This window comes from Contarinia nasturtii, unplaced genomic scaffold, assembly GCF_009176525.2.
Source record: "Contarinia nasturtii isolate CC-2019 unplaced genomic scaffold, AAFC_CNas_1.1 Cnas_scaffold_1037, whole genome shotgun sequence".
NCBI classification, from domain to species: Eukaryota; Metazoa; Arthropoda; class Insecta; order Diptera; family Cecidomyiidae; genus Contarinia; species Contarinia nasturtii.
In genome coordinates, this window is record NW_022198383.1 from 603,956 (window position 1) to 624,382 (window position 20,427).

The following is a 20,427-nucleotide window of genomic DNA, read 5'->3' on the forward strand; positions in this document are numbered from 1 at the left end:
GGTATGAAGCAGACGGTGGCAATTCATATTTTGTGGGCATAGTCTCGAAGACATATTCTTTATCGGTATATTCAACATGCGTATGTATTGAAATGTTTCAATAGTTCAAATGAATTCCTTTTTTCTCGAGTGACCCTCAATTTATTGATAGATTTTTATCATCAAAATTCAAAGCTTGTACATTCGCAAGCCGCATTTCGGCACGTATTAATAAGGGTCCGGATGTCAAGTTTGATATGTCATGAACTCACAAATTGAAAAATTATTATTATTAAATATGTAGGTTTAACGCAAACGCACGATCTATCGCACGGTTCAATCTTTATTGTTTTGATAATCATATTTACAGATTGTTCATCATTAATATGATGACAGATGTGGTTTGAATATAAAAAGCGCTATAACTAAGGATTCGTAAAGATAGTCCTTAACAACAAATTGGGTAGTTCATTGTCGAAATACAAAATATCAGAGATTCTAGAAAGCCATCGTTCGAGTCATTTGTATAATAATTTCTTATCGACTAGCCTATATATCTTATATTGCAAAGTAGCATCAATTCAATCACCAATAGTTTTCATAACTTATACATAGCAAATTCGTTTCTGTTCCTCGGATTCGATCAGTTTGTCAAGTGCCGTTTCGAATTTTCTTGCGGCCGTTGATAGTTTATTATTGTCGCTGTTTGAATCTGTAACGAAAAAAAAGGATTGCCAAATTGAATTTTTGGGTATGTTTTGCAAAGCAGCTAATCTTACTTATCCGGTGTAATATATTAGTCTACGATCTTTGAATTACGACTATGTTATCTTATGTCTAAAATAATTGATTGCTTGAGCTAATACCATCGACTATAGTTTTGATCTTGTTGATAAGATGTTTGAAATTCTCCATTTCCGCCTCGAACGCGTCATCTGGCATTAGATTCGCAACAGAGCGACACCGACGCACATCCTGAACAAAGAAAATTTTCCATTGTAAAAATGTCAATGATTTGATGTAATTAAAGTGCACTTACAATTTTCGGTTTGACTGCAGCATGCACGGATCGTGATGTACGTATCGATTGTGTATTTGACCGTGGCAATGTACTGACGTCAACCAATGTAAATTCGGATCGATTATCATCCAAATATACTTTATCTGATCTTGATCTATAAACTAATGACACGAGTGCAATTTGGTTAATTTTTTTGTTTTTCAATTTTATTTTAATATCTTAATGAAACTTACTCGTGTCCGTTGATTGACTGCCAATGCTGAATGCAAGTGGTTTACGAATATAATCATTTTGATATGGAGTACTGGATTGTGGTTGATAATATGTACTTGATACCAACATTGAATTGCGCTTCGGTTTTGATACATTCAATACACGCAATCGATTGAAGACATCGTTTAGAAAGACTTGGTGTTCACACAAAAACTCTGGTTTCACCAATTTTCGTTGTTTCTTTGACAATGCAAGATAGGCTTGGAACGATTCCACTTGATGGGCCAGCGAATTGAGCACAGACTGCAGTTCATCTTGGGAACTTGTATTTGGATTTGGAGCTATAAGACAAAAGACATTTTTTATGAGTAAAAATGTTCCCTATTCAGGATGGAAAATGATGCAAAACCAAAAATATGATTACCTTTTCTCGTCTGATTAAACTTCTCATCGATTTGACGTATCGATGGTTTTGGTTTTCGTGGTGTATCCCATTTCGTATCGTTAACACATTCAATAATTGTGGTGTTTGTGTCGCCGTTATGTTCATCTGTTACCTTAATTTCCATCGTTAAATTATGTTCATCACTTTTTCTTGGTTTTCTCCTTAAACAAAACCACTTTCCCACCGTTGCGAAAGTCGAAGAAAAAACATTGCTTTTTGTGAGCTGCAATTAAAGGTCAAAATCGTTCTTTTTTTAAACGGGCATTCATGTTTAATCTTTAAAATTTACTTACATTCGTACTAATTTCATACATTCGATGTGACATTTCGTGTTTTGAACTTTTGTATCCAGCGCAAAAGCATTCAAAACAGAGTGATAGGTTTTTGCATTGTTGGCACTTGAAGCGAATTCCCACAATTGGTGATCTTTTGCAGTTCACACATTCAGCATCGTGTAAAATGTTCTGAGACTCTTTTATGCGATGTAATAATGCCAAGACATTGGTATAGTATGCAAACTTTATATTTTGCTTTTGCCAGAGTTCAATGAATTGGTATTCACTCAATCCAATCATACCGAGGCTCTAAAGAGAGAAAAATTAATGTCAGAATAAAAGAAATGCATTTTCAATTTTACCTTTTCAAAACATTCTTGAATAATTGCACCGATCAGATGAGGTCCGTGCGATTGGCTCTCTCCGATGTATGAAAAAAATTTGGAGATTGCATTAACGATTAAATCAAATCGAAATCGGTTGACACATCGATTTGGATCGGTCACCAAATTGAATTCCTCTTCAATCAGCTGACCATAATGCTGTGTATTGCACAAAATTAACATCAATTGGCGAAACACCAACAATGACAACGGCACCATTCGTTTTCTACAATTAAAAATTCGTGAAATTAATGTTGCGGATGGGTAAAGTTTTACAGTTCCACATACGGATCATAAATGCACCAAAAGAAGTTCGTAAGCATTGAAGTGCATCGTTTTAAATGAAAGTCAATGCTTTGTGTGAAAAGGTCACATTTATGGGCGGCATAGTAGATGTCATGAATGATAGCAATCAATTGTCTTGGCTTTAACACGGGCACATTATCGCATTGGGAGAATCCATGATGATTTAACACAGTCAACACAAGGCTATAGGGAATATTCACAGCTACAAATCCAAAAGACAAATGAAATTTAATTTTTTGTTCTACATATTTATAATACTAGTTAACTCACTGTAGAGAGATTGCTTCAAAAACCAGATTTTCGTTGCGCATCGATATGTGATGTATTTGATGGATTTGTGTTGATCATGAATCACTTGCATTATCTCCATCAGTTGTGGATTATTATTTTGATGTTTACCTGTTTGTCTATTCACATAGAACAGGTAGCCCGATGCTGTCTCCTTTTGATCAAACATTTTCTTCTTTTTATTAACTATATCACGATCCAAAAACACTATTTTAACAACGAATCTTATCGTAAAAACTACTTAGCCATTCAAATACTACGATTTATCGGTAATTTATCGACTGGCGCCAACGTGCTCACATTGTGTGTAGTATAATACGAAAATCGGTTAAATTGTTTGGCATTGCACTGTCCGTGTGTTGTTGGTGGATAAATTTCTTTTGTTTGAAATTGATCATGAAGTTGGTTGGAAGACAAATTCAAATATTCGCAACAGCTTAACTGATAAACACAAAGAAGAAACGAAGAAAAGAAAGTCCAAGATCGATATGAAGTTATCCGTTGATCATTGTGTCAAAATGCGCGCCGAACTCAGACAAATCCAAACGCAAAATATCAAATGTACACATTCATTATTATTATTTATGGCGCAATCACTTTTTGTATTCAATTTATATATTTTTGTAATTTTAAACTCGGAAAGAAAAAAACAATTCATGACAAAAATAGAGTCATGACAACGCTCAATTTACCGAAATTTTTGTTTTTTTATTTCAATGATCTACTATCTATCGTACACAAGACTCATAGCAATAAATAAGACTCATACTCGTACGCCTCAAATCAATTTCAAATTATTCTCCTGTCAAATTTATTCAAGAGAAATATTGTCGGTAAATCGATGCACGGAATAAAATTCCATAAAAATTCTCATTTTAATTGATAGCTTCGTTTCATTTGTATCGAATGAACGACTTTTTATTTTATTTTTCTTCCATCACCACGCATTTCAATTTCAAAATATGTTGCTTTTACAATCAAAACAGTGTAGCACATGAAACACGCAAATGTGACGACAATTGTTTGAATATTTAAACGTTTAATTCGTTATACACTTGTGTTGCGAAGATTTTCTCTTTGTACGCGTACAATTCACTAGCGCAACGTCATCGAATTGTCTATAGCATAATGTGATTGTGTATATAAGAAGATAGGTTCAAATACCAGGAAATGATGATTGGGTCAATTTTGTATATAAATGCGAAATACCTGTACGCCCAACATTTTTACTTGTTACGAATTCACGTGCGGGTTTAAATAAAAATCTGATCCTGGACGAATCTCTTTTTATGAAAATTTCTCCATTGGAAATTAAAAATAAGTAAATGTACACAGAAGTGTACACCAGCTTGTTTGGTGAATAAAACTTCATAAAGGCGTTTTGTACTCAATGGATTTTCGACGTTCGGTATTATTTACCGTTGTCAATCAATAGTTCGATGAACCAAGCCGTAACATTGAAAACGATTTACGATATGAATCCTTGAACCTATAAAATCAAATACATAGTAACGCTTTTTCGAGACACACTATCCATATTCAATGAACGATGCATATCGATTAACATGTATTATGAATAAAGAGTGGCGATATATTATGAGCAGACTGTGAATTTTTCAACGATAAATTTTAAATTATTTTTCAGTTAAAATGTCGTCATCTGAGTTTAACGTGGTCGTAAAAATATTGCACAAAATTTATTCAAATCGAAACCGAAGACATCAACTTATAAAAATGTTGTCGAAAAAGGAATCTACGAAGAAAACCGCATTTTATACCAACCTCTGCAAATCTTCAACGGCAAACAATAACCCAATTGAATTACTGGACACAAAATTGCATCATCAATTAGACGGTGTTGAAATTGCTCGTGAAAAAAGTGATGCGAAAGCAGCTAAACTTCGACAACAAGGAATCAAACAGTTAACTGAGATGTACAATAATGACGAAGCAATGGCATCGCTCAACCAATCTTTGTGTTTTTGCGAAAATAATTCGAAGCTCATTGGTTATGTCTATGTGTGTCGTGCTTTGTGTTTTCTCCAATTGAAAATGTTTGAGAAGTGTTTAATCGACCTCGAATTTGCTAAGAAACACTACTTGTCGCCGCAAGAAAAAAAATATTTTGAAATCTGTCAGGCAGCCTGCTTGAGAGAAAAGTAATATGGAAAGATCAAAGCGAATTGTGCGAACCAACTCTGGATTTTGATGCCAACGAAATGTTTCCTGGTTTGGCCAGTGTTGTGAATGTGGAAAAAAACAGTGAATATGGACGGCACATTGTGGCAACGGATGATATTGATGTCGGAAAAAATGTTTTGGTGGAAAGATGCTACTTCGGCGAGGCGTTGCACAGAATATACACAAATTGCAATATTTGTTTGAGAAGCAACGTTAATTTGAAGCCATGCCCAAAATGCACAACGGCCATGTTTTGTTTGGATTGTGAAAAAAATGATTTACATGATATCGAATGTGATATCAACAAGCACTACCAGTCTGGAAACTGGACCATAAATAATGCGCATATTTCCTTCATATCATTGTTGATTCGATCAATTATTTTGGCAAAAAACGCGTTTCCCCAAGTTGATCAACTGATTGCTTACGTCGAAAAAATGTTGAAAGAACGTGATATCGAAATGCCGAAGACGCTAAGTGATCCACAATCAAAATATCGTGCTTTCTTCAAATTGCATCCAACGGTCACCGATCAGACCAACGTTCTGTTCATTTATGTAAATTATCGAAAAATAATCGATCATCCGGTTATGGCAGCGTACTTTGCGAATGTGACTCAACGACGGTTTTTGATGCACTTGATTGGACATCATTTGAACATAATTTATGAAAGATGCCTGAATGCTGGATGCCAACCATTGCCAAACCATATGATAACTTCGTCGAGAAGAGTCAATTTTGTTAGCAATTACATCAATCATTCATGTGCGCCAAATATTATTTTGAATGGAACAAATCGTTACACAGTTGCTATTACTGTTCGCCCCATCCAGAAAAATGAACAACTATTCATAGCATATATACCATGTGGTTTCATGCCAAAAGCAGAACGACACAAAAATTTGGCTGATAGATTTCACCGTTTCCAGTGCAAATGTGAACGCTGTGAACAGAATTTGCAATCATCAAACAATCAAATGGCATCCGATCCAAATTACACATTTATTCGAGCATCATATAAAGAGGAAAAACTGGCCTTCAACATGTATACTTCTTACCACAAACAATTCATGAAATTGATTTGTTGTTGTTTTTTGAAAAAGTATGGACGATCGGCATGGTGCAAGGAACTGGCAGAGATTATTGACGTGTATTCCGATTTGATGCATGGCGACTTGATGATTACACGCAATCTTGCGGAAGTTGCTTAAGCTGATAAAGCACTTTATTATTTATTTTAATATATTATTATTAATCACACAAAAGGCGATCATTTTTATGATTGGAAGATTCATTTTGCTTACCACATTTTTCTTACTTTTTTTTTTTGAAATATTTTCATACTATAAACGACAGTAAGAACAAAAAATTTACATAATAAATGAATACCTTTCTGAAAAACAATAAACTGTTGAATAAATATGAATTACTTCGCTTGAAATTTATTTGTTTTAGAAATCACTACAAATTGCAGAGAACAATACATTTCTTTCAAGCCATTGATGAATATAATAACACAAAGAAAACCTTAAGTCCGAAACATCATTATTTTTTAATTCCATTTATATAATATGCTCAAGAGCTATGTTGATAAGCACGCAAAAACATCATAAAACACAACGCATGTCTTTTCATTCAATGACGTATCTGCTTTATCAGCACAGGGCATGCTTTTAGGATGAAATACAGCATTTTTGAATAGATCACACCCGTCAAGTGTGTCTTTTTTCGCTTTGAATGTTCCAATGAAACGAAATGAAAAGATTAACAAAATCACTATCAGTTATTCTGATCGCAGCTGAATATGTAATAATACTGAATATGTTGCTGTATTCACCAAAATCTATATAAATTTAATCTATTTTAATAGAATTTAGTTACATTTTTGAAAGTGAGAGAGTAAACTGTAATGAAACATCCAAATCAAATATTTTATAATCACACTGACAATGCAACGCCCGAAAAAGCCAAACCAGAAGCGTTTTCTTTCATTTTTTTGTAGACGGAATACTTAACGATCCAAATATAGGTAAGGATGACTGAAAATATATTAAATTAATTTACTAATGGCGAATATTACCAATTTTTTTTAGCTAGATTCCTTACCTGAACAAATGCTGCAAGTATTAAGACCTCTTTTGATGTCAGCTGCTTTCTCTTTCTCAGAAAATGGCAAATAAGTTAGTAACAAAACCAGAGGTGTGTACACAAGGATGAGTAAAATTCCAGTCACATAAATGCAAAATGACACATAGCTTGGTCGATTCTATTAAAATTAAGAACGACACACTTGTATAAATTTCACCACTTTTATTATTTAAGAATTTGTTTTACCCCAATAATTCCATAAAGCAAACAAACACCGATAATTATTCCAATTACTGAGATTTAACGAAATGATTTTAATTGAATGAAGTCGTTATAATGTTTGAAATGTTTTACCAAAAGGAAGTCCATATAAATTTTTATCTAATGGTATTGAAAACAGAGAATAGCAAGAGTATATTGCTTCCACACAGCCCACTATAATTCCACCAGATCTTAAATCGATACAGCAACAAATATTAGAAACAATCATTTCGAACATTTTTTAATATTTATTTTTTTCGCGATTAATGCTTCAAGAAATTAAAAAAACGATCAAGAATATACGATGGAAAGTGTTCAAATGCTTTCGCCTTGAAAACCAAAACAAGACTGACAAAAAGAAAGATTATTATGTCATTATCGGTATACTATCACACTTTAAAGTCAAAGTTCGCAACGTAAATACCTTCATTTGAGGAAATATTAAAAAAATTTAATCACAGCGAAGACGGGACAAGGCGTTATTTAAAAAAAAATACAACTGTTTCTTTTTGCTAAAAATGTTCCAATTTAAAAAAAAAAACAGATTACCGAAATAAATTTTAATAAATGTGATCACAGCTGAATTAGATTTCCATAGATTAGAGAGACTGTCTTCGAATTGATTATGCTGTTATGTTCACATTTATTCAATTTTAATGAATTTGAGTTACATGTTTGATTAAAATATGATTGAAAATTAAATTAATTTCATTCATGTAAATTATAATGATCAAGCTGACGATTTGTCTTCATGGCCAGTCAAATCAAGAGTATCCTTGATTTTTTTATATATCGAATATATTATGATCCAAATGTAAGTCATAATAACTGAAAATTTATTGAATTAAATCAAACAACCAATGTAACCATCTCTTTTCACTAGATCTGTTTACTAACCTGAAATAATGCAGTAAAAAAAATTGAGAAGTATAAAACCAATCCTTGGTTGATATTCGGAACTTAGTAAAATTATTATAAACTCAATTGTCTTAACGTACAAAATAATATTCGAAACTTTGACCATAATAACAATTGGAAACATCAAGCGTGCTTTATTCTATTAAAATGTAGAACGAAATATTTGTATTTTTTTCTTGAAGCTAAGAACTTTGGCAATTTTATGCAAATACCTTATAAATTCCATAGAGCCAACAAAAATAGAGAATGATTGCAATTGCTGAAATTAAACAATATCATTTTAAACATTTGAATGAAAGCTTATATAGTTTCAAATGTTTTACCAGATATAATAAATGCAAACACATCCTGACTACAAACAATAGTGGAAATGCAATTAAATCGAAAAAGCAACAACAATGAAGAACGGTCGGAATTTCCATGTTTTTTTCTTCAATGGTATAAAAAAATACTTAAATAATTTAATAAATTTAGTAAACTTTGAAACTTGATATTTTTTTAATTAGTATTTAATTTATACGATTTGATCAGCAAAATGCTCAAATGTTTTCGTCTTGTTTGAATACAAAATTAAATAAAACTGCATGAATCATTTCATGTTTGATGTTATTTATAGGAAATGAAGAGAAATAGAAAGAGTGCAATTGAGAGAACTTGGTGCAAATTAAATCAGTAAATTATTCATGAAATTCACAAGAATTTTTATGTTCGTACGATACAACTATATGATATTTGAATCTGGTTTGTTATGGGACGTTCCCGCTGATGAATACGGAATTAGTTATAGCTCAAGTCAGTCATGACAGGATGCAAGTAAAACTGCAGCCTGATAAAAAAAAAGTTTAATCTAGTTGCATTTTTTTTAAAACTAATAAACAATCAGCGCACATTGTCTGAAGGTCAACATTCTCGTATCGACAGCAAACTTCCCAGACTAAACAGTGAGTAATGGAAATTTGTAACGTCATTTGTGATCCAAATTTACCCGATAGATTTGTTCATGAGCAATATATGAACACAAAAGCCTTTTCAAAATTCTTCCTCTACAGAAATTAAATAAATATCAAATATGTGCCGGCAAGTACAGAAGAGAGAGCAATATCGAAATCGAAAGAAATGCAAATAAACCAAAGCAAGTACGCTCAAAGCATCATTACTTTATTTTTCTTTATTTCCATTCAAATAATATGCTCCAGAGCTGTGGTTAATAAGCAAAATTTTATTTGTTTGCAATTAAAAATATTAACACTAATGCTGTTACAGAATTTGATAAGTGAGTGAATAGAGTCGATTCGAACCGAAAATTGACCGAAATACAAATGTAAGTTAAATGTAGTGCTGGTAAAACTGAGAAACTGAGATGAACTATTATGACATTATCAGGATGTTTGTGTTCGTCTACTGGATTGTGTTCACCTGAAAATAAAAAAAATGATTTATAGTCATTTGCACGTTAGAAGAAAAAATATTGTGATGGAAATGGTAAAACACTTACGATGTCATCAATTTTCAAAATTGAACGAACCGTTTCGGTTGCTAATGTAATCGCTGACACTGAAACTAGTAGTGGTTGTACAACGTTTTCGGCGAGTATATCGGTGATGGCTCCTTTGCGAACATTGATGCCCGTATTGATTTCACCTTGAGCATGACGACTTCTCAATTCCGTTACGGTGGTAATTGGATTGAGACCAGCATTTTCGGCCAAGGTTGATGGAATCACTTCCAAAGCTTCGGCATATGCACGGAAACAGTATGCATCAACACCTTCCAATGTATTCGAATGTGCTGCCAATTGTAAAGCTAATTCAATTTCAGGTGCACCACCGCCAGCAATCATAGCCTTCTTCTTCACCAAACATCTAACGACGCACAACGCATCGTGAATTGATCGTTCTGCTTCTTCCAACACCAATTTATTTGAACCACGTACAATGACGGAAACGGTGCGTCCTTGATTTTGAATGCCAGTAACTTTGACGAATTTATTTGTTCCACTGGCTACTTCTTCGGCCAAATCGGCTGACACAAGATTCTCGGCCACAAAGTGATCGAGCGAAGCGATTGGTCGACATCCAAGTGTTTTGCAAACGAATTCAATGTCTTCACGCTCGATATCTTTGACAACCATAACCTTGATTTTGTCCAAAAAGTGAATGGCCAAATCGGAGACTGCGTCGCGCAAAATCGATTTTTGAACTAAGAGAACGTTGCAGCCAGCCTTTTTGATTTGTTTAACAATGTTCAAGATGTAGGCACGTTCTTCTTTCAATACACGGTCCATAGCCGCATAGTCGGATACGATGACATTGTGATCCATGTCGGTTTTTGGTGGCGAAATACAGAATTGAATCAAACCAATTTTAACCTTTTCCAAACGTTTTGGTCCACTTACATTAGCCGTTCGTTCGGTGAAGACCAAACCTTCAATTAATTCAGTGTCTTCGGTGGTTCCGCCCAAACTTCGGATAACTTTGATGTTTTTCAAATCGACACGGTCTTCTTGGCCGGGTTCAGTGACTTTTAATACTGCATCAACGGCCAATGGTGCCAATGTACTGCTTTGTTGTGACACAACTTTTGAATTAAGTGATGTGGATGCACTCTTAATCAAAGTCTCGCGGTCGGTTAGTTCGATTGGTTTTGACATTGCTGTCAGAATTTCAACCGCTTTGGTGCTGCAACGCTGGAAGGAATCTGAGATGGCTGTTGGGTGAATTCCTTTTTGTAGCAAACGATCGGCAGCCTCAAGCAATGCACCGGCTACAACGACAACCGATGTGGTACCATCACCAGCTTCGACATCTTGTGCACGTGACAATTCAACCAACATTTTTGCGGCCGGGTGAATGACATTCATTTGCTTCAAAATTGTGGCACCATCGTTGGTAATTGTGACTTCACCATTTCCAGCTTGGATCTAAAAAGAGCACCACAACAACAAAATATTAGCTTATTCATTCACGGCTTGAGTTTTCGGCAGTGACCGGTTCGCGCATATTTCTATGCCTGATAGCTATGCTAAGCATAGCGGAGACGTAAGCCGCAACGCACCCGTCGCCATTCGATTCGAGCTATATTGTATGCGCATGGTCGTCTGCATAAACGAACATGTGTATTGTTCATATAGAGTGAACGGCGATGCGTCGGTTGCGTTTGCGGCTATGCTTGGCATATCTATGCTACCTAGCGTATTTAGGCAAGCATAGAAATATGCGCGAACCGGTCACTGGTTTTCGGTAGATAAAATTGACGAAGAGATTATTTTTTACCATTTTATCCATGCCACGGGGACCCAAACTTGTACGGATGGCATCCGAAACAGCTAAAATAAAAATAAATAGATGCAAAAAATTAAAATTACTTTGATATGAAAATATTATTGCGACAGATGGTTTAAAAATCACAAAAAATTCAATTTACACACAGATGAGTAGCCATAGAAAAGTTTGCCATACAATTGCTACTGTCAACGGTCATATGACTTTAAATTGCACGCAAAAACTGCACGAGACAATCGAAACATTTTAAGTTTTCATTGAAATATCGGTAAACACTAAAAAACTATTTAATTCATAAGTTCATTTTTCGGTATGATTAAAAATGACACCGAATGCGTTCATAAATGTGCTTAACGACAACAAAGATATTTCTAGAATCAATGACTAACCAATGGAACGTTAAACAAGGGTGTATTAACCAAATGTTATTTGCATCACAGATTTACTGAAAACTATATTCATTTCACAATTCAAATGTCACTGGATCAAAATGTTGACATGGAAAATGCAAAAACACACCGAATCATTTCGATTTTCATAGAATTTTCATTGTTTTTTTCATAATTTTCCTTACCTTTTGCTGCGCTAATGTTGCTGCTACGGACATCAGCCGGTTTGCTTTTGTCTTTGTAGGCTTGACTGACGGGTTTTACTTTAACTAAACCACCTTTTGGAGCCATCGTTCCTTATTGATGTGAAAAACTTTGGAAATTAACAAAATTGAGTGGTGCGGATGGCCGATGATTTCGGATTTTTCAGGCAATTTAAATTTCAAACAATGGACCCACTGAATGAATCACTGTTACAGTATAGAGCCAAAGCTGAATTGCTTTGAAGTTTCGATGACAGTAGTCTAGTATTGCCATCGCTGTCATTTTGTAGACAATAAACATTTCTTTTAAAAAAGTTTTTTTGTTTTTGAATTTTTGTGAGGATTTGTGCAAATCCGTTTTTTTTTATTTGAATCAAACTTTAAACGTATTTTTCGTTGAAAATTTCATAAGGTTCATTTCAACAAAAATCACTTTTTACATCAAACTTCGTGAAACTTGGTAAAATTGACAGTTCGTTGCTTTATCCACAATCTGGTCAACCTAAAAATCAATTGAAAGCGGCTGTCAAGCTAAAAAAAACACTTTTTGTACGTATCAAAACGATTAACCAAAGAAATTGTTTTGATTGTAATCGGAAAGAAAGTTTAAAAAAAAAATCAACAAAAATGGCAAAACGGACCTCCGATTCTTTGGTCGCTGTGCACGATTTGAAGCGGTCGAAAAATGAATTGGTTGCATTCACAAATCGAGACAAAGCGCTCCTTGAAGCCGTAAGTTACCTTATTACATGAAAGATACCAAAATTTTACCACCGAAAATATGTTTTTGTTTAGGGTGTCAAACGAACATCGAATCTGTTCTCGCCGATAATGCTGTTGGAAGGTCATGAAGGAGAAGTATTTTCATGTGAATTCCATCCGGAAGGCGAACATCTTCTCTCCACCGGTTTTGATCGAAAAATTTGTAAGTAAAACATTGTTTCACACTCATTATGCAGTACGCAGACAGAGAATAATAATAATTTGTTGGCGATTTGTGATGTTCTTTTTTTACGCCTATCTCTTTCATCTTTTAGTGCTTTGGGAAGTGTATGATGAATGTGAAAATGTGAGCATGATGACAGGTCATACCGGTGCGATAATGGAAGCTCATTTTTCGACCGACGGTTCGAGTGTATACAGCTGTGCCACAGATAGAACCCTTTCCATTTGGGATGTGCCAACATCACAGCGCATGCGAAAGCTTAAAGGTCACACTGGTTTTGTGAATTCACTTTGCGGTACCCGCAGAGGAAATCCAACATTGGTGTCAGGCAGTGATGATTGTACAATTAAAATATGGGATCCACGTAAAAAACAAGTGGTTCACACACTAGACAACAAATTCCAAGTGACTGCCGTTTGTTTTAATGATACTGGTGAATATGTTGTGTCTGGTGGCATTGATAATGATGTAAAAGTATGGGATATTCGTCAAAATGAGATCGTATACACACTCAAAGGTCATTCCGATACAGTGACCGGTGTCACACTTTCGCCGGATGGTTCGTATATTTTGTCAAATTCTATGGACAATACGCTTCGTATTTGGGATATTCGACCATATGCACCGGCTGAACGATGTCTTCAAACATTCATGGGGCATCAGCATAACTTTGAGAAGAATTTACTTCGATGCAGTTGGTCGCCGGATGGTGCTCGAGTATCAGCCGGGTCGAGTGACCGTTTTGTTCATGTTTGGGACGTTAGCACCGGTCGAATCTTATACAAACTACCAGGCCACAATGGCAGTGTCAACGATGTTGATTTTCATCCCACCGAACCCATCATTCTCTCTGGATCGAGCGACAAAAATCTCTACATGGGTGAAATTGACGCATAAGAATTAACATTTTTCCACATTTTTTTTTTTTAAATTTTCATTTATTTTTTAATTCAAATATTATAAAATAACAAAAAGAGATGACGAATTGAATAAAGTAAATCGATTTCGATTTGATGATAAAAAGATGTCTTAGTTTTTCGGCGCTCCATATGCGTCTGGCATACGTTCGATTGTGTATTTGTGCTGTGACACGTACATGACCGGAACACCTGGCGAAAAGAAGATTTTTGATAATTAATTTGATTGTTTTTATTGCTTCTTTGGATGCTCTCAAACGATTTATTTAAAGAAATTTTCAAAATGTAACAAAAACTCGAAGCTCACCTGGAATTTTTCGAATGCGATTCTTCAAATCTCTGTCATTGGTTGCAACAATATAGCATTTGTGTTGAGTAATACGATTCACCAGACAGTCATCAGCATATGTACCTTTGTGCATACAAGTTATTCGCTGAAATCGTGGATCTTTCACAATTTTCAATGCCATTTTATACTTTTGGCCCATTTTTTCCAATTCAGCCATCACACAATCCGTTATATATGGGATACATTTGGCATACAAACAGTCCATCATATTTTTAATAATATCCAATTTGTTTTTGATGCTATAGTGCACGAAATTGGTATCGACCAAAATGTGATAAGGTGGACCTAATTGCGTGTTATACTGGAAGAATAGTGCCGATGATTGTTGTGGCGCTTCGGTTATTTTGAGCTCTTGGGGATCGAGTGGCTTCTTCTTTGGTGGTGCACGGTCTTTTGCTTTGAGTCGAGAATCTGTCGGCTTTATCATTCGATTCAATTGGGCTTTTCTCTGCTTCGAATTCACCTTACACTGTTTCTTTCCCTTCGATAAAAACAAATCAACATTTTTTTTTAGGTTAGAATCATAATGAAAACATAAAGTTCAATTGAAATTTTTATAAAATAATCTTATTTTTTAATTTACCATTTTGATGTTTTTCGGCCTAATTTATTGGTAAACAAAGTAATTTCAGCTTTTCTCCTCGCAAACCTTGAGTAACAGGCATAAACTAAAAGCAAATTATCAACACGTTTGCTTTGAGTGTAAACATAAAATACCACATGATGAACGGCAATGACAGCAATAATGTTGTCAATTTTCGAGATAGTAACGCCATCTTACGGTGGTTGGCAACGTTCGCCATCGTGGAACAAAACCAATTGATGATTTTTTTTTCATTAAATTAACGTGAGAATTCTTAGGATTATTTATTCATTTTCTTGTAATTTTTCATTGAATAAAAAAAGCTTGATTTGGAACAGAAAGAATTCGGATAGAAGAAAACGCAAAATCCAAATCAAATGTTTAAAATTCAAAACAAAGAGACCAGAAATGCTTAGTTTTAAACAAATCCAAGCGGCAAATTATTCTCAATTAAATTGCATTTTCAACACGTAAGAGTGGTAGCTGGTGTACCATTGAGTTCTGCTAGTTTTGCAGCAAATGAATCAGTGGCCGTTAAATTGCTTGATATTATTTGTTTAGCATGATCTGTGTCCATAATTACATGTTGCATCATTATCGTGTTTGTGTGTATTATTCGGTTTATATACGTTCATCATTTGCCGAAGCGAGTGAGCGAGCACAAAAAAAGCATCAAAAAACCTCCATTTGAGTGTTGTATGCAAGAATAAATTTTTATTTCGCTGATTTTATTTTTATCCAATTCGATTTCAGTAGACAATAAAATTACAAATCTTATTTGCCGCTTGCAACAACAACAACATCAAAATTATCTTCATGCCGCTTTATGAATATGGTAGTCGGTTTGGTTTTTGATTAAAACCATAAAAAACAAAAGCCACTATAAAAACGGTGAGTATCTCAAAATGTTATTAATCTAGAATATTGCAAATCTCAATCTTCATAAGATGCTAATGACTTAGTTTGATTGGAAACGAGTGTATTTTATTCGCACATTATTTTCGATGTATTGTAATTATGCTGAGAAATAATATTATTTTTGTGATCTTCACAAATTGACATGAGAATATCTTGAAAAAAAAGAAACATCAAGTCAAAATTCATTTTAAAGAACATAAGAACTACAAGAACACTGGTTCAATCCTACGGCTTATGATGTTTGCTCTTTGTGTATTCAACTGTTGTCGTGTAAATATTGTTTTAATGACCTCGGTAACAAAACCGAATGGAACGCATTAAATCTCGTATATAATAACCGAAGATGTCACATTATTGTGTAAAATATCGAAAATTCATGTTTTACATGTTCCAATTTCCACAGAGGTACATTTTCATTTTTATACAGAGTTTGCAAAGCATCCCTTGACACGGAGGAGGGAAAAAAACAACGACCATCGTCCATTTATTATTTCAATGTTGACTATTTGTTTCGTAAAAAAATGATAGCTTGTTCAACATTAGAAACGGCTTTGAATGTGCAAATAATTGGTGTGGAATGGGAAAAAGTAAAGAAGAGCATCCAATGATTTCGACAATATTTTCGGTTGGACCCCAGGGGTATTTACAAGCATTTGTATTCTGGTGGAGAGTCCAGTGAAAAGTGTAACAATTACAAAATGATTTTTGTTGCAAACGGGCCTCTTTCGTGATACGTGCTCACAACACATATTTTTTTTTATTTCAATCTTTGCTACTTTCTTCGTATTATAATCGAATTGTTTTTTTGATCGTCTTTGTCTCAATTTTGTGGCATTTTTATTTGAATGCCTTTTTAAATACGGTAACAATTTCATTCAATCAAACATTTTATCGGGTCAGAACATCAAATCGAGAATACAAAAAATTGAGCATAGAAAATATTTTTTTAGACCAAGAGTGGGAGTTAAAGAGAGAGAGAGAAAGAGAGCGAGAGACAACAAAGAAATATGTGCGGATATCATGATAATGCCGATTTGGTTGCATTCATCAAATGCCATCGTCTCATTCGTGCAATGAGATTCGTAAATAGAATGTAAGTGACCGAAGCATATTTTATGCACATATTCTGTATGAAATAATGAGACGATGAAAAATGACATTGCATTAGTGTGGCATGAACATTCATTGGCTTGCATTAAACCAAGAATTAAATTAACAAAAGGAAATATTAAACACCGTTGTTGACGCATTCCATAAAAAATGGTCTTTGTCCATATAGTAATCGTTCATACATTCACCAACTGTGGTGTTATTGCCGTTCTCTGCCATAGCAGTAGAAAATCGTATGTATTTATCTTCTTTTTTGCAATGTAATGCTGCAACGATACATCATCGAATCATTAGAATAAAATCGCAATGAAATCAATATTCGCACACGTATTCAGTCTTCTTCGGTTCATGTTTAAGGAGATTTCTTTTTCCGTCTGACTTTTCTGAATATTTTCACATCCCATTTTAGATCATATTTTCAGTACGCATGTATTTTATGCCTTAATTCTCTTTCCAAGTGCTAAAGTTGATGATGAACAGTGTCGCACAGCGTTCGAAATTTAAATACACAAACCGAATGTAGAAGCGGGCATTGAATTCGTCAAGGGTGCTTTGCTTGAATTAATGGCAACATCTTGTGAAATGTGTTTTATATAGAGTTGTGTATGTGGCTGACACTGCATCCGGTGGTATAATTACGAAAGCATTTAGTTGTGAAAATGGCACACCTTGTGACTAATGTAAATGTCGTGGCAAAAACGAACTTTTAATTTCGGTGCAGAAACGGCACTTCGAATCACCAATTTCCATCTTGTTTCGTACGAGAATGTCATTATGTACGGTATATATGTATGTGTTTGGGATGTGCGGAGATGGAGAATGAACATTAAATATAACTCATATACCATTGTGCATATAAGCAAATATTGGAACAATGAGAACCCCTAATGGCTTCAATTTACATAAAAAATTATTCAGAAACGATTCTATATTGGTCGGAACACACGTTCATGCCTCACAACATTCGATCTATATATATATTCGGGTCTCATTATAGTCGGTGGATGCTGTGCATGGTAATATAATAAGATTTCGATTGTATGCAGCATCGACAGCACCATCGCGCGTACATTCGAATATTCCTTACCCTTCATTTTAATAATCAAAATGATAATAATAGTAATAATGCTAAACGAAATTTTTCGATGGTGTACTGGCGCATGTGCACTATTATGCCACAGGCACACATTATGCACATTTTTATTTTCAACCATCGAGAGCATATTTATCTTGATTGTCGATATGGTGTGGTGATGTGTGCTTGTATGCATGTATGGTGTAGCATGTCTACTTCGTGTATACGTACAATTGTAGTCATAAAATGTGTCTATATGATTTTAGCAAGACATTGAAATTAGTAGACGATTCGACTGTCGAAAATGGTTTGCATCAATGAAATCTCATTCTCTTGCCACTTTCTACCACCATCCGGCACGACACCATGAGAGGTGAATGAAAGATCCTTACGCGAAACCATACACACAACGCACAGTGCGATAGAATCAAAAGAGAAATGTACATTTTTATTGATTTTTAGCGTTGCGTATTTATTTAGTGTTGTGTGATGTGTGGTATCTGGTACAATGAGAGTACGTGTAGAACGAAACCGAATGAACGGAAGAGAGAAAGAGAGTGAGCGCGGGTGAGATGCTTAATGTTTTTGCGTGCCAAAGATGTGTTTACTGCCGGAATCAGACGCTCCGAAAAATACTACCAGCTACGGGGTGGCGAGCAAATTTCCATTGTGAACAACGAAATGTATGCGGAAACAAAACTAACGTGACTCACTATTTCGGACGATGTGAACCACCGATAAAAATCGATTAGCAGACAGTGTAAATGAACGACGAATGAATCTGTCGTCATTTTTTTTTTCTTCGCTCATCTTCGTTACGTTCAATTTTCGATGATGGTCAGCGTATTTCATTTTGACGATTGACTGCAAATATTTGCAACGCAAAGGGAAAAATCACATACCACAAAAGTCATTCGAATCGATTACACGACCCGAAACCGAATGGCCTTAAGAGAGAAAAATCAATAAAAATAGCATTGACGGTATGTGTGTGTGTGTACGGTCGTTTGACCTTTTCTTATTTAGCAATGAATTAGACGGTTTCTCGCTAAACATGTCACAATAGAAATGAGCATCACTCTTTCTCTATCGCTGTGATTCTATAGACACCATTTGCTTTAACTGTAAAAAAACGTAGCTCAAACATTTAGCCATGCACACGTAATTAGTCAGCCTCTTTGGTTTAGCGGCGCATAATTATGTCACTTAATGATGTTGACAATTATCATGTGCGCGTTTGCTTATAGAAAGCTTCGTTGAAATTAGCCAGAACAGAACCAAATGGCCGTTCGCATCTTGCTAATTGTTTATTTTTATTCCTATCTCTTCCTCTCTCTCTCTCTCTCTCTCTCCATATAATTGTGTCGCGATGTATAAATTTTAAAGTTTGTTTATTATCCCCGTCATGAATCGGTCGCGCTCTGTTGTTATCGTGCTCTTCTTCCTTTTCGCAATGTTTTTTTTACCATTTCAGAATTTTTGCGTAGCTTTCTCGTTTGAGAGTTTCAATTGACTTCGAGAAATGAAATGTCACACAGTGGCTTCGCACAGAAAAAAGCATTCGCAAAGTCGAGTGCGTGCATTCAGAATCATCATCATCGTCGTCTTCGTCATCATCAGAATTGTGAACACATAAAACATACACATTTGACTGGTGATGTGTTATGTTTTCTGATGCGCTATTTGACTGACTGAGTAGAACGAGCAATGCGATACAGCGTTGTTATATATATGTGTGTGTCAGTTTTAGTGACCAGATCAGTATATGAAGAAACTGGCATCGAAACAAATACTACGCGAAAAAAGATGATCAAATTTACAACAAGAAAACGACGACGACGACGAAGACGACGAACGTTGAGAAATATGCGCAGTCGGATTCGATCAAAAGATTGCATAAACAATCATTTTGCCAATAAAGGATTGTTTGAATATTTTAATTCTTTGAGAGAGTCACAGTTGCCGCTATACATTCTACTATAATCCAATGCATGTTCTGATGATGTGACTGTGCTACTGAATATGTGTTTTTTAGTTTTGTGCACTCTTTCCAACCACCGCAACTGATGTGCTTATGTGATGATGTGTGTTTTTTTCACAGATTTTGATCGCTTCACATTCTTCATGTATTAAATGAATAACAACAACAACAAAAACAACACTGGGGCGAAAGAGAACCGCGATGAGTACTGCACATTTATCTCCTTCTCTCTCTCTCTTACTCCAATCTGCACTTCGGTCAACATAATTGCAAGCAAAACAAACGACTGTTCCAGCGATAATATTGTATTGTTATAA

General features: G+C 34.8%; 5 protein-coding genes across 6 annotated transcripts; 1 reads left to right on the top strand and 4 right to left on the bottom strand.

Annotated features, from left to right (window-relative positions):
- Positions 1-280: 280 nt before the first annotated feature.
- Positions 281-3,476, bottom strand: LOC116344359 (dystrophin-1). Of its 2 annotated transcripts, none has more exons than XM_031772854.1 (9): positions 2,893-3,471; positions 2,605-2,824; positions 2,296-2,542; positions 1,952-2,242; positions 1,638-1,881; positions 1,234-1,554; positions 1,019-1,161; positions 846-954; positions 281-691 (listed from the first exon to the last, which is right to left on the bottom strand). In XM_031772854.1, the coding sequence occupies exons 1-9, from the start codon at positions 3,077-3,079 to the stop codon at positions 585-587; spliced, it is 1,869 nt and encodes a 622-aa protein (XP_031628714.1). In that variant the 5' UTR covers positions 3,080-3,471; the 3' UTR covers positions 281-584. The 2 variants fall into 2 exon arrangements, 1 of the variants encoding a protein (XP_031628714.1); XR_004201404.1 differs by having other exon boundaries at positions 575-691; positions 759-954; positions 2,893-3,476.
- A 3,031-nt stretch (positions 3,477-6,507) lies between these two features.
- On the bottom strand, positions 6,508-7,775 carry LOC116344266. Its single transcript, XM_031772731.1, has 4 exons — positions 7,534-7,775; positions 7,426-7,472; positions 7,198-7,357; positions 6,508-7,130 (listed from the first exon to the last, which is right to left on the bottom strand). Exons 1-4 carry the CDS (start codon positions 7,676-7,678, stop codon positions 7,030-7,032), a joined length of 453 nt encoding a protein of 150 aa, XP_031628591.1. The 5' UTR covers positions 7,679-7,775; the 3' UTR covers positions 6,508-7,029.
- Positions 7,776-9,557: 1,782 nt separating this feature from the next.
- LOC116344135 (T-complex protein 1 subunit delta) lies at positions 9,558-12,473 on the bottom strand. The gene is made up of 4 exons (XM_031772553.1): positions 12,214-12,473; positions 11,631-11,683; positions 9,854-11,278; positions 9,558-9,774 (listed from the first exon to the last, which is right to left on the bottom strand). Exons 1-4 carry the CDS (start codon positions 12,317-12,319, stop codon positions 9,757-9,759), a joined length of 1,602 nt encoding a protein of 533 aa, XP_031628413.1. The 5' UTR covers positions 12,320-12,473; the 3' UTR covers positions 9,558-9,756.
- On the top strand, positions 12,418-14,156 carry LOC116343648 (U5 small nuclear ribonucleoprotein 40 kDa protein). Its single transcript, XM_031771850.1, has 4 exons — positions 12,418-12,446; positions 12,705-12,963; positions 13,027-13,156; positions 13,269-14,156. The coding sequence occupies exons 1-4, from the start codon at positions 12,418-12,420 to the stop codon at positions 14,072-14,074; spliced, it is 1,224 nt and encodes a 407-aa protein (XP_031627710.1). The 3' UTR covers positions 14,075-14,156.
- On the bottom strand, positions 14,142-15,161 carry LOC116343778 (rRNA-processing protein FCF1 homolog). The gene is made up of 3 exons (XM_031772009.1): positions 15,027-15,161; positions 14,402-14,924; positions 14,142-14,286 (listed from the first exon to the last, which is right to left on the bottom strand). Exons 1-3 carry the CDS (start codon positions 15,027-15,029, stop codon positions 14,207-14,209), a joined length of 606 nt encoding a protein of 201 aa, XP_031627869.1. The 5' UTR covers positions 15,030-15,161; the 3' UTR covers positions 14,142-14,206.
- Positions 15,162-20,427: the final 5,266 nt, after the last annotated feature.